This window comes from Lipotes vexillifer, unplaced genomic scaffold (assembly GCF_000442215.2).
Source record: "Lipotes vexillifer unplaced genomic scaffold, Lipotes_vexillifer_v1.1 scaffold914, whole genome shotgun sequence".
Lineage (NCBI taxonomy): Eukaryota > Metazoa > Chordata > Mammalia > Artiodactyla > Lipotidae > Lipotes > Lipotes vexillifer.
Genome location: NW_006780388.1, coordinates 2,513,354 through 2,525,972, shown reverse-complemented (window position 1 = coordinate 2,525,972; position 12,619 = coordinate 2,513,354). Strand labels below are relative to the sequence as shown.

General features: G+C 57.8%; 2 protein-coding genes across 6 annotated transcripts in view; one reads left to right on the top strand and one right to left on the bottom strand.

The window, feature by feature from the left end:
* Positions 1–220, bottom strand: part of PGP (phosphoglycolate phosphatase) — a 3,032-nt gene extending 2,812 nt beyond the window's left edge. The window contains exon 1 of the mRNA XM_007453666.1: positions 215–220. Within this exon, the coding sequence (XP_007453728.1) occupies positions 215–220 (6 nt within the window). The remainder of the gene's footprint in view (positions 1–214) is intronic.
* Positions 221–6,302: 6,082 nt separating this feature from the next.
* E4F1 (E4F transcription factor 1) overlaps positions 6,303–12,619 on the top strand; it is a 10,451-nt gene continuing 4,134 nt past the window's right edge. For 2 of the 5 annotated variants that reach the window (XM_007453535.1, XM_007453538.1), the window contains exons 1-3: positions 6,455–6,720; positions 9,149–9,297; positions 10,267–10,372. In XM_007453535.1, the coding sequence (XP_007453597.1) occupies positions 6,561–6,720; positions 9,149–9,297; positions 10,267–10,372 (415 nt within the window). In that variant the 5' untranslated portion in view covers positions 6,455–6,560. Of the gene's footprint in view, positions 6,721–9,148; positions 9,298–10,266; positions 10,373–12,619 lie in introns of all 5 variants that reach the window. The other 3 variants (XM_007453539.1, XM_007453537.1, XM_007453536.1) reach the window with 2 other exon arrangements.

The following is a 12,619-nucleotide window of genomic DNA, read 5'->3' as shown; positions in this document are numbered from 1 at the left end:
GCCGCCCGCCCCCGCCCCCGCCCCGCCCCCGGCTCACTCATTGGCCACGAGCCTCGCACTTGCCGCCCATTGGACACCGCCTGCGCCAATCCGCCCCCGCCTCCCGCGGGCTGCAGGAGCGCAGCGCCAACCTTCGTGGTCCGGCGCGGGCAGGAAGGCAGCCATTGGCTGTCAGGCCCTAGGCGCCCCGGTGATTGGCTGGCAGGGAGCCAACCGGCATTCTGCGTGGGACGCTCACTGCGGAAATTCGGCGGAGGAGCTGGAGAGTCGGCGCAGGACGTAAGCCTGCCGTTCATTGGCTGCCGCGGGGCAGCTCGCCCATTGGAGGCTCTTGGTCAGCCTAGGAGACGGAGGCCCTTAATCCAGTGACCCCCCACAACCGGCCGAGCCGGCTGCTGATTGGCTGGCTTGTCTCCGATCTTGCAGGCGGGGGTCACCGCAGCACCGCGGCAGGAGGGGGGGCCGCGGTACCCTTTTGGGGCGGAGTCACGTCCGCACCTTTGCCAGGGCGGGGCTGGGCTGTACCCTCCGCCGTGGACACACTCCGGACAGTGTCTGCGCGTGGGCCGACTACGGCCATTCCTGAGAGCCAACCGCAGTCTCCTTCCCAACAAGCGTCGCGTTCTCATTTCCAGTCGTTCGCAAAAAGGCTTTCCTTGTGCCTTGGTGGTCATGTGGACGAGTAATTACAAGACAGTGGCTTTAGGGTCTAAGAGAAGGGCAGTAGTGCCTAGAACACAGCACTCAACAATTGGTCGCTATTATCATCATTATTAGGTATTATTAACTTTTATGGAGGCGTAACATACAGTAAATTGCATAAATTTTAAGTGTGCGGCTTGATGGAATTTTTACATCCCTGTTATGCATGTGTAAACATAGCCCAGGACTTCCCTGGTGGCTCAGTGGTTAAGAATCCACCTGCCAATGCAGGGGACACGGGTTCGAGCCCTAGTCCGGGAAGATCCCACATGCTGCAGAGCAACTAAGCCCGTGCGCCACAACTACTGAGCCTGCGCTCTACAGCCCGTGTGCCACAGCTACTGGAGCCTGCGTGCCTAGAGCCTGTGCTCTGCAACAAGAGAAGCTGCGCAATGAGAAGCCCACGCACCGCAATGAAGAGTAGCCCCTGCTCGACACAACTAGAGAAAGCCCCCACGCAGTAACGAAGACCCAATGCAGCCAACAATAAATAAATTTATATATGTATATAAAAACATACCCCAGATCAAGGTATAGAATATTTCCATCTCTCCAGAAAATTCCCTCAAGTCACTATCCAGTCCATAGCGGTACCCCTCCCTGAACTGCTTTTCTGACTTCTGTCACCATAGAGTGAGTCATAGCCTCCTTTGCCTGTTCTAGACCGTCTTACAGGAGCTTACCTTGTGTACTCCTCTGAGTCTTGCTTCTTTTGGATCAACATAATATCTGTGAAATCCATTCTTCTGTTTTTTTTTTTAATTGCCACATGGGTCATTGTAAGAATATACTCCCCTGATTTTTCTCCAGGTGATGGACATTTGGGTCGCTTCCAGTTTGGAGCTATTGTAAATAATGTCCCTATGAAAGTTCTTGTTCCTACACACTCATTTGTGGATGTGGGCCCTCATTTCTCTTGGGTATATACTTAGGAGTGGAATTGCCAGTTCATAGAGTAGGTGTATGTTTCTCCTTATTACTTTCACTAGGGCCAGGTGGCAGAATAGCAGGCCCCAGCTTCCTGAGCGCTTACCCTGTGACAGGCGATCCAGACCTCCAACTCCTAGCGTGTCAAATCCCTGCTCCTCTCTTGGGCCCCAAATCTCCATAATGTCTACTCTGGACCCCCCTCACCCCCAAACCCATGAGGTAAAGCCAGTAACCTCAGTACCCTTAAGGCCCTGATTGTTTACCTTCAGCCTGTTCTTTGGTCTTGGCTGGCCTGGGAACCCCTGGAGGGCAGGGGCCATGGCCCACGAGGGCAGGATATGCAGTGTTCCTGCCTGGCGCACCCACTAGCCAGGAGGGGAGCAGCACCTTCCTCCCTGTGTCTTCCCACTCAGTTTTGTTGGTGGAGCCAACTGACGCTGGGAAGAACTGGATTTGACAGAAGATCACAAATCCTGCTTTACCACCCAGAAACATTCAGTGTATGTGGTTCACTGGCCAGAATGAGAAAACACTGCTCTGTCCAGCCGTAGGCTGCCTGGTGCAATACTTGCCCGGTTGCCTTGGTTTACTGAGCACTCAGTAAGCATCTAGGCACTGAGTGCTGCTCCTTACCTGCATTACCTTGTCAGAATCACAGGACAACCCTGAGAGGCAGAGACAATTAGTGTCCCCATTTACAGATGAGGAAACTGAGCCACAGAGAGTCACCAGCTGAAAAATGCAGAGTTGGGATTAAACTCAGCTGACCCCAAAGCTGAGCTCTGTTTGGTTTAACATCCCCTGTAGGTTGTAGAGTCTGAGCTGGCATAGTGGGAGAGATGGAACGGCCAGTATCAAGAGAAGGGATGGCTGTGGACAAGGTCCTGAAGGAGGCTGGAAAGGATGGTGCCCTTTATTGGGGAGGACTGTCCTTGGACAAGGGGCCATGCATCTGGATGGGAGAGGAGCACAGCATGATCAATCGCTTTGTGTCCCTGACACACAGTAGGTGCTCATTATATACCTGCGAATGGACGGCACCAGGGTCCTCCCAAGTGAGGAAGCTGGACCACAGGTGGAGTGGGGCGTGGACTTAGGTGGTACAAGGACACTAATCATAGCATTGTATGGATTTGAATTGTATTAGAAAATACCAATAGCCACTGAAAATGTTTTCACAGATGTTGTCACTTCCAATGAGCTAAGCAAAAAAGGGTGTCATTGAAAAAGGACTGAAGGGAATTCCCTAGCAGTCCAGTGGTTAGGACTCCGAGGTTTCACTGCTGAAGGCGTGGGTTTGATCCCTGGTTGGGGAACCAAGATCCCGCAAGCCGCACGGCGCGGCCAAAACAAAACAACAAACCCTTAAAAAAAAAAAAAGGAAAAAGGACTGAAGTGGCAAAAAAAAAAAATTGGATGCAACCTAAATAATCTTCAACATGGGATTGGTTGAATAGATTTAAGTACATCCAAGGAAGGGAGATTCAGTAGCCATCATAAAGGATGATGGAGTTCCTGGCAGGCTCTGGCCACAGAGAAGCCATTATTGACTGTCAAACACACAGTGTGCAGGTGGAGCCCACGCTGAGGGCAGGGTGGGAAAGGAGGCCATCAGGAGGAAGGAGGACTTTGGGGAAGGGAGAAGGCCTGCCACTGGCCACTCCGCCTTCCAGTGACCTCAGGCCCACTCCTGTTGCCGCTGGTCTGCCTGGGCTTCAGCTGAGGTGGGGCCTAGAGCTCACTGGGTCAGGATTCCCTTTTCTGACCCCCAGGGAATAACCAGGCAGGAGCCCTGGCCCGTCCCTGACAACTCTGTCCTACAGGCTCTGGAGCATGGAGCAGGGCAGGTTGTCTGTATCCCCGGGGCCAGCTCCTCCTCATGTCCATCCACACCCAGGCTGTGCTCTGTCTTTGAAATCCACCCCCACTCCATTCCTCTAGTGGTCTTCCTCTTCCTCTCTGATGCTGGCTTTCCCATCACTCCCCCACACATCCTCAAGTGAGGTGTCCTCCTGGTCCTCTCTTCCCAGGTGTCCCCTAGATCCCTCCTGCTCCATAAGTACCAACCTGCTCCTCCGCCTGTTTGTCCCTCTCAGAGACTGTCCATCCTATATCTTCCTTTCCTGCACCACAGTCAGGAGGATCCTTCTGAAACGCTGTCACTCTCTGCTTAAATGCCTGCAATGATGAGCAAGGCCCCTGCAGAAAGCAGCCCCATTTTTACCCCAGCCTGACTTCTGGTGATCCAATCTGTGCCTCACACATCCCAGCTCCTGACAGGCTAAGGGTCCTCAGTTCCTTAGCTGGGCAGCCCCAGCACGCAGACAATCTCTGCTGGTGTCCTCCCCAGGGCAGAGATGCCCACTCTCTGTCCGGGCCCTTGTGTCCGTGCTTGGTCTTCCCCGGAGATTGGCCTTCCTGGAGGGAACTGGGTCTGATTCACCTGAGTCTTTGGAATCTAGCACTGGGCTGAGCCACAGAGAATAACCAAGCTGGGAGAGCACGACCTGTGGGTTTCTAGCCCATGACTCTGGACAGACCTGGGTTAGATCTTTGGTCTGCCCTTGGGCAAGTGTTCCATCAGTTCTCTGCCTCAGTTTCTTCTTCAAAATGGGGATGATTGGTATCTTAAATGAGAAAATCCTAGAACGCACTTAGCTTCAAAGAACTAATGCTACCTTAAAAAGAATAAAAAGAAACTGTGTGCACATGTTCATAGCAGCACTATTTACAGTCGTAGATTAGGTAGAAACAACCCAAATGTGCAAAATGAAAATCAGTCTATTCATATAATGGAATATTATTCAGCCATCAAAGGAATGAAGTACTGCTGCATGCTACAACCTGGATAAACCTCAAAAACATCATACTAAAGTGAAAGAAACCAGATGAAAAAGACCACGTGTATAATTCTGTTTATATGAAATGTCCAAAAAATGCAAATCCACAGAGAAAGAAAGTGGTTTGCTAGGGGCTGGGGGGAGGGGAGAATGGGGATTGACTGCTAATGCGTACAGGTTTCCTTTCGGAATGATGACAACGTTCTCTAACTACATGTTGGTGATAGTTGCACAACATTGTGAATGTACTGTCACTAGCGGTAATTTTTATGTGTACTTACCTGCTATCTAGAGCTCGTGTGCCACAACTACTGAAGCCGGCACGCCTAGAGCCCGCGCTCCACAACAAGAGAGAAGCCACTGCAGTGAGAAGCCCGCGCACCGCAACGAAGAGCAGCCCCTGCCCACCGCAACCAGAGAAAGCCCGCACACAGCAACGAAGAGCCAACGCAGCCAAAAATAAAAATAAAAAATAAATAAAATAAAGAATGAAAGGGTTAGTGAAGCTACCCGTGAGCCATCCCCAACTCGGGTTTTCGCCTGTGGCTGGGTCAACCATCAAGGGAGGTTCTGCCACCCAAGGGGGGTCGGGGGCGGGCAGCGAGCACCACTCTACTGGTCCGAGCTGGGGCGGTGTCTCAGCAGCGGCCCACTCGAGCTCGGATCGCGGCTGGGCACCTGCGTCGGCAGCACCGGCTCAGGGCCGGTCAGTTGGCGCCGCCAGTTCGCTAGAGCCTTGAAGGAGCTGCCGGAACCCAGCCCCGGCCACGCCCAGCGGGCCCTCCCAGGCCCCGCTCCTCCTCCTGTCAGTCCTCTCCACCGTAACTACACCACTCCCAGCAGTCCCGCCCCGTCTCTTCTCTCTCTGAGCTTGGCCTCGCCTCTGCGGTTCCAGGCCACACCCTCGGACTCCGCCCCGCCTCCTGCCAATCAAACCCACCCTGGCTCCGCCCCATCGCCCTCCTCCCGTCTCCTCGCTAGCCTTGGCGCGGCCCGTTGTTATGACGACACGGTCGTAAATCCGCCATCTTCCTGCGGCGCGTTGCGACATGGAGGGCGCGATGGCAGTGCGGGTAACAGCCGCGCATACGGCAGAAGCCCGGGCCGAAGCCGGGCAGGAAGCGGGCGAGGGCGGGGTCGCGGCGGCGGCGGCGGCGGCCTTGGCCCCCGGTGGCTTCCTTGGCCTCCCGGCGCCCTTTAGCGAGGAAGGTAACAGGGCCGGACGGGGCCGGGAGCGGCCGGGGTGGGGACGGCTCAGCTTTGCTGGTGGAGGCCCCGAGGGCCTGAGCTGATGGCGCGACAGACTCTCCTAGGCCCGGTTCCTTGCAGACCTCACAGGTCCCCACGGGACCCCTCATAGCCTTCCACGAGCCCCCTGTTTTCCTCAGACCCTCAGACCTAACCCTGGCGGGGCGCCCATCACCCCCGTGGGCCCCAGTGCCCACCCGCGGATACTCATCTGTGTCCAAGCCACCGGGGCTGTCAGTGTAGACCTCGGCGATCGCCTCCACTGCCTGCCCCGCCCTCAGGCTAGCGGCCCGGCCCCCCTCTGCCTCCCAGTCTCGACAGGGCCCTGCCCTCCTCCGCGCCCCCTCCCACTTCACCTGACGGGCCACTGGGGCCCTGGCCGGGGTGTGACTGGAGGCTCCGGGTACTGGTCCGAGCTGGGGCGGTGTCTCAGCAGCGGCCCACTCGAGCTCGGATCGCGGCTGGGCACCTGCGTCGGCAGCACCGGCTCAGGGCCGGTCAGTTGGCGCCGCCAGTTCGCTAGAGCCTTGAAGGAGCTGCCGGAACCCAGCCCCGGCCACGCCCAGCGGGCCCTCCCAGGCCCCGCTCCTCCTCCTGTCAGTCCTCTCCACCGTAACTACACCACTCCCAGCAGTCCCGCCCCGTCTCTTCTCTCTCTGAGCTTGGCCTCGCCTCTGCGGTTCCAGGCCACACCCTCGGACTCCGCCCCGCCTCCTGCCAATCAAACCCACCCTGGCTCCGCCCCATCGCCCTCCTCCCGTCTCCTCGCTAGCCTTGGCGCGGCCCGTTGTTATGACGACACGGTCGTAAATCCGCCATCTTCCTGCGGCGCGTTGCGACATGGAGGGCGCGATGGCAGTGCGGGTAACAGCCGCGCATACGGCAGAAGCCCGGGCCGAAGCCGGGCAGGAAGCGGGCGAGGGCGGGGTCGCGGCGGCGGCGGCGGCGGCCTTGGCCCCCGGTGGCTTCCTTGGCCTCCCGGCGCCCTTTAGCGAGGAAGGTAACAGGGCCGGACGGGGCCGGGAGCGGCCGGGGTGGGGACGGCTCAGCTTTGCTGGTGGAGGCCCCGAGGGCCTGAGCTGATGGCGCGACAGACTCTCCTAGGCCCGGTTCCTTGCAGACCTCACAGGTCCCCACGGGACCCCTCATAGCCTTCCACGAGCCCCCTGTTTTCCTCAGACCCTCAGACCTAACCCTGGCGGGGCGCCCATCACCCCCGTGGGCCCCAGTGCCCACCCGCGGATACTCATCTGTGTCCAAGCCACCGGGGCTGTCAGTGTAGACCTCGGCGATCGCCTCCACTGCCTGCCCCGCCCTCAGGCTAGCGGCCCGGCCCCCCTCTGCCTCCCAGTCTCGACAGGGCCCTGCCCTCCTCCGCGCCCCCTCCCACTTCACCTGACGGGCCACTGGGGCCCTGGCCGGGGTGTGACTGGAGGCTCCGGGAGGGCGGGGCCTCGGGTCTTTTCAGCACCCGGGGGGAGGCAGCAGAGCCCAGTGCTGGAAAGCTGCAGCCAGCTCTGTCCCAGACCTGCCACTTTCTAGCTGTTTCATCCTGGACAGGTAACCACATACCTCTCTGAGCCTCCATTTCCCCTTACAGGATAAGGATGCTACTGTTGAGGATAATGTATCGAGTACTTTCCATGCATCAGCCTTTTTCATTCTCAAGCCAGCCCTAGATGCCATTATTATTATTACTATTATTATTCCCATTTTGTGGATGAGGAAAATTGAGGTTCAAAGATGTGAAAGTGACCAGGTCACCTAGCTAGTAAGTACCAAGGACTTGTTGGATACCAGGATTGTGTGACTCCTCAACCCACTCCCTTAACTTCTGGGTTCTGCTGCCTCATAGGATGGTGGTGAGAATCAAAATAGAGGATGTATGTGAATCTCTGAGAACAGTTCTGGGGACACACAGGGGCACTGATAGCTTTTGGAGACAGAATTCTGGTCTCTACCCTCTGAGCTTGTCCCAGGAAGCTTTAGACTGGGCTGGGCAGGAGGGGGTTGGTGGTGATATTGGGGTGGTGGTCTTTGTCCCCACAGGATTTGTAATTCTCAGTACATCATTTCTTGCTCCTTATTCCAGTTTGGGTAGGTAGCTTGGCATGGGGGGCAGTGCTACCCGCAGAGGGGTCTCTTTGGAGGTTGCTGTGCCCTGCTGGGCTTACCCAGGGCCTTATCTCACTCAGTGTTACAGGGGCTGGGTGTGTCCCCTTCTGTGGTGGGGATTCCTTCAATGGCAACACGCTGGTGCTGAGTCAGACTTAGGGAGTGGGGTGGGAGGGTTAGGAGGGTACAGTCACCTCAGTGCTTGGCTTGTGGCTGTGAACCATCTGGAGGGGACCGTCCTCTGTCAGGTGGCCTTCTGTGAGTCTCAGCTGTGGTTTGGCCCTTTGCTCATTAATCCAATAGACATCAACTGGGCTCCTTCTGTCCTCCAGGCCTGGGTTTGACCTTGATGTGGGACTGCAGTGAGGTGGTGGGAACTGGCAGACGTTTATGAAAGCAGAAGGAGCATCTCCCCATCCCTTGGGGTAAACAGCAGGGTGTCTGGGGTAGACCCTCAAGTTCAGGTTCTGGCCCCAACACTCACCAGCTGGGTGGCCTTGAATCTCAAGTTGTTTTTCTAGAGAGGGAATAGTCACTTCTATTTCCTCAGGGTGCTGGCTGGATTTGCTGTTGGCCCCAGTAAGATGCCCAGCACACAGTAGGGGACTCAGTGAGCTGGAAGTCTCTCCTGCAGGACCTGGGGCAGGCACTGGCTGGTCAGCCCAGATGGTGAGGGGCTCAGGTGCGGTGGCCCATGGCCCTGGGGTGTGGAACCCCTCTGGGAAGTCCCACCCTGTGCGTCTTCACCAGAGTAGGGAGGTGCCGCCTGTTTGGAACCAGTGAAGCAGAAGTCAGAGTGAGAAAAGAGTGGTCATGGGTTGAGGGTGCCCTACCTCTCCCATGTTTGCTGAGGACTGGCCCCTCAGCTACAGCCTGTACACACACACTGAGTCGGCCCATTTTACAGATGAAGAAACAGACCCAGACCTGGTCACTGAGGTGCCCAAGGGCACATGCAAACCCCAACCAGTCTTAAACCCTGGTCCTCCACTGTCCCCAAACCAGCTTGGCTGAATCCCTCTGCCTCCCAGCTGCTCCCTGGGCCTCTCTCCCCTCATCTCTGAAGTAGGGGCTTTGGATCCCTACAGCCTAAGTGCATGGTCAGGGCTATCCCCTGCTGGATGCTGCTCTTCCTAGGGTGGGCACTGCTGCAGACCCCCGGAGAAGGGGCCTGGCACCCTGGGCTCCCAAGAGTGTTCTCAGCCCCTTTGGGAGGGCTGGGGAAGGCGCCTCTGGTTCTGATGCCACCCTTGGGTGCATCTGCCTGGGGCTGGAATCCCTCCCAAGCCCCACTGACCGCAGGCTCGTTGCAGATGAGGATGACGTGCACCGATGTGGCCGCTGCCAGGCGGAGTTCACCGCCTTGGAGGACTTTGTTCAGCACAAGCTCCAGAAGGTCTGCCAGCGGGTGCCCCAGGAGGCCCTGCCTGCCACCACTGCTGCTGCGCTACTGGGTCAGGAGGTAGCATCCCCCTACTGCCATTGCACACGTGTGTGCCCTCACTCCGCCCCTCGGCGGACAGCAGGATGAGGAGGTGGAGGCATGTCGAGACGGACCTGTGCCACCGGGGTGGGCAGAGGGCAGGCATCCGGCTGTGGGTGGATGACTCCTGGTGGTGCTCAGGGCTTTCCCGGATGGCCTGGGATGCGGGCCCTCAGCAGCCTCTGGCTGAAGCCTGCACAGTTGGGGCCTGGGGTCCCTCCTTTCTTGAAGCCTGAGGGCCTGTTCTGGCTTAGGGATATCATGGTGGCTTTTGTCCTTTTGTCTCCAGTCCTGTACATATGGTTCCTGGGGATCCCACAACTCTGTCATAAAAATGGCCAACTTTGTTGCACTTGGTGTATACTCGGGCTGTACACGCACAGTCCTACTGAGGCCCATGGCACCCCTGTGGGCTGGGCGCTCTTGTCATCCTCGTCCTATGGAAGTGGGAAAGGAGACTCCAAGAGAAGTCAGGTGCCTCTGGTCACCCTGGGAATGGCCCAGAGGAGTGGGCCCAGAATTGTCTCACTCTGACTCTGTGCTCTTTTCCTGCCCCTCCCAGAGGTGTCCTCTCCTCCAGAAGGCCCCCGGCCCCACATCCCTGGGGGCCCTTTGCCCCGATCACCTGGCTGGGCTGTAGGTGGAGGTGCTCACCTTCATCTCTGCAGAGCCAGCTGAGCCTCAAGCTGGAGCTTCTAGTCACCTCATCCTGGAGTCCTCCCTGAGGGTGCTCAGGGCTCCCCATGGGGCCCTTGGTGGCTGGAGGCATTAGAGTGATGGGGCCGATCCCCGGGCCTGGGGTGGAGGGTTCAGGCTGGGAGTCAGGCTCAGAGCAGTGGTCCGTTGGGGGAGATGAGAGGCCCCACCCCAGCCATCCTGCATGGACATAAACCTGAGCTCTGGAGCCCTGGAGACGAGTCTCCTCTGTCCCCTGTCACCCAATGGCAGGTGGAGCCAGCAGCAGCAGGCTCAGAGGAGCCCATCACTGTGGCCCACATCGTGGTGGAGGCAGCCGCTCTCACGGCAGACATCAGCCACACTCCTGACATTGTCGGTAAGCTGGTTTGGCCCCACCATGGCTGTTCACGTGTGGCTTTCTCAGTGCTGAGGCATTGCTGACCTGTTAGTCATCCGCGGTCAAGTCTGGAAGCTGGGGACCTCTGCTGCCTGTGCCCCTCTGCTGTCCTGAGAGCAAGGCCTGGCTGAGGAGGGGCTGAGACCTTGTGTGCACCTTCCCCAGGGCAGGGCCTGCAGCAAGAGCAGGCATTGGCCACCAGGCCCTGCCCTGCCCAGAAAGCAGAAGCCCAGAACCTGGGCAGCCCTGGGGGACACCTGGGCCTCGGGGAGTCTTCACTTTGTGCATAAATCATCAGCTGGCTGCTCTCTCCTGCTGCTGCCCCAGACTGTCTCTGCCCTGGTTCTTCTGGAATCTTCCCTACTTTTTTGCCACCCTCCAACCCCAATCCTGTTTCCTACTTCCCACCCCACAGTTGGCTCTGGAGGGTCAGGCTGGGGTGTGCATGGGGTGCACCTGCTGCTCCAGCTCCTCCCTGACCTATTGCCCGACCTTGGCCTTCACCTCCCCAGTGCTCACTCCCTCCGGCGTGGGGGCGGCGATTCCTATCCTGATTCTCACATGGCCTTTAAGAGCATACAATGCCAAGTCAGGCTCTTTGATGGCTTTTTTAAAGTGCAGTAGGGCAGGGAGTGTTGGGGTGTTGAGAGGTCTGGATTGGGTCACGTGCTCCTTAATAGGAGGCAGGTGAGCGTGCAGCTGGGACATTCAAAGGGCAGCCCGAGGGAGCCGGGGGTTGGGTGTGAGTGTGGCAGTGGAGGGAGGCTGGGCTGGGCCTGATGGTACGGGAGGTTGGGAAGGGAATGGGCAGGGGCCTTGGCAGGGACGTGAGTAGGTGATTGGACAGGAAGCAGGTTTGGGCAACAGGTAGAACTTGGCCTTGGGAAGCCCTTGGGACCAGCTGGAGTAGGAAGAGGTGGGGAGGCGACCTGGGGGAGGGGAACCTCGGAGCAGGTTGTTCTGCCAAGGTCCCATCCCAGGGAAGCTACAGGACCTGTCCCTGTCTCCACACTGTCTTTCTCCCGACATTCCTGTGGACGAGGACGGTTGCCTGTTGCTCCTCTGGGATAAGAGGGCTGACGTGGGAGGTGGGGCCATGCCCAACCCTGGTGTGGAGTTTGGCTTCTTGGGTGGTGGTGTCATATGGGAAAACAGGTTCCCTGGGTTCAGGCAGCATCTCCAGGCTCTGGCCCCCTGGCTAGCCAGGCCCTGACTACCATCCAGCCTCCAGCTGGCCCAAGCGCACGGCTGGGCAGCTCCTTGTGCTCCAGGGGCCCCTCTCTGGGCACACGCAGCCTCTCTTGCACCCTTGGGAGTTTCCCCTTTGCAGGCATCCTGGGTACCCCAAATGTCCCCTTGGCGTCAGCTGCTCAGCGATCTGGAGCCCAGGCCAGAGTCCTAAACCACCAGCTGCTGGCATCGCAGGGCTGGGGGTTCTCAGTCTTTGCTGGGCTGGGGGGTGCAGTTCCCAGGGACTGCACAGGGGGCTGGATACCCACTGCAGGCTCTCCTGCCTCTTCCCTGGAAACAAATTTGCATTCTGTCTCTGGACTCAGGGCAGCCACGTTCCCCCCTTCTCTGACCCCTCTGTCTGCTGTGCCACACTCAAACTCAAGTCCTAGCCTGGCAGAAATCCCTGTTCTTTTGGAAATTCAGTCCTGAGGGGGAGGAAAGATAAAGCTTCAAGCATGTCAGCTAGGGCAGGAGGGAGAGGTGCCCTTAATTGTTTGAGTCACGGCACTTCCGTTCTGTTTTGGGAAAATGACTTGTCAAAACACAATGCCAGCCTGATTGAGATGGTTTCTAAGAAGTGGCTTCACAACCAATTGCCACATGTCGTTTTCATGAGCAGAAATTGTGAAGAGTGTTTACAGCTTAGCTTTGCACAGTGTCAGATTTCTTCAACCCCCATGAGGGCTGCAAAAGCACAGCCTTCCTTCCTCACACTGTCCTAGGCGTGTCGAGCGCTCCCTCTCCCAGGCTGGGTCTCTTGCCTGCCTGTCTTGAAACCGATGCTGGTGGGTGATCCCCAGGGGCATTTCCTCCTCACGTTAGCTGGAGCTGGAGCAGCGAGTGGGCCAATGGTGGCGAGTTGGCCTGTCCACTGCCTCTGTGCTGGAACTCTGCCACCCTTGGACACGGTGGGACCCCCTGTGCACATCTAGTTGTGCGTGCCTCTTGGCTGAGGGGAGGGGGCATCTGTGCTCATGGTGGGTTTCCCTGCTG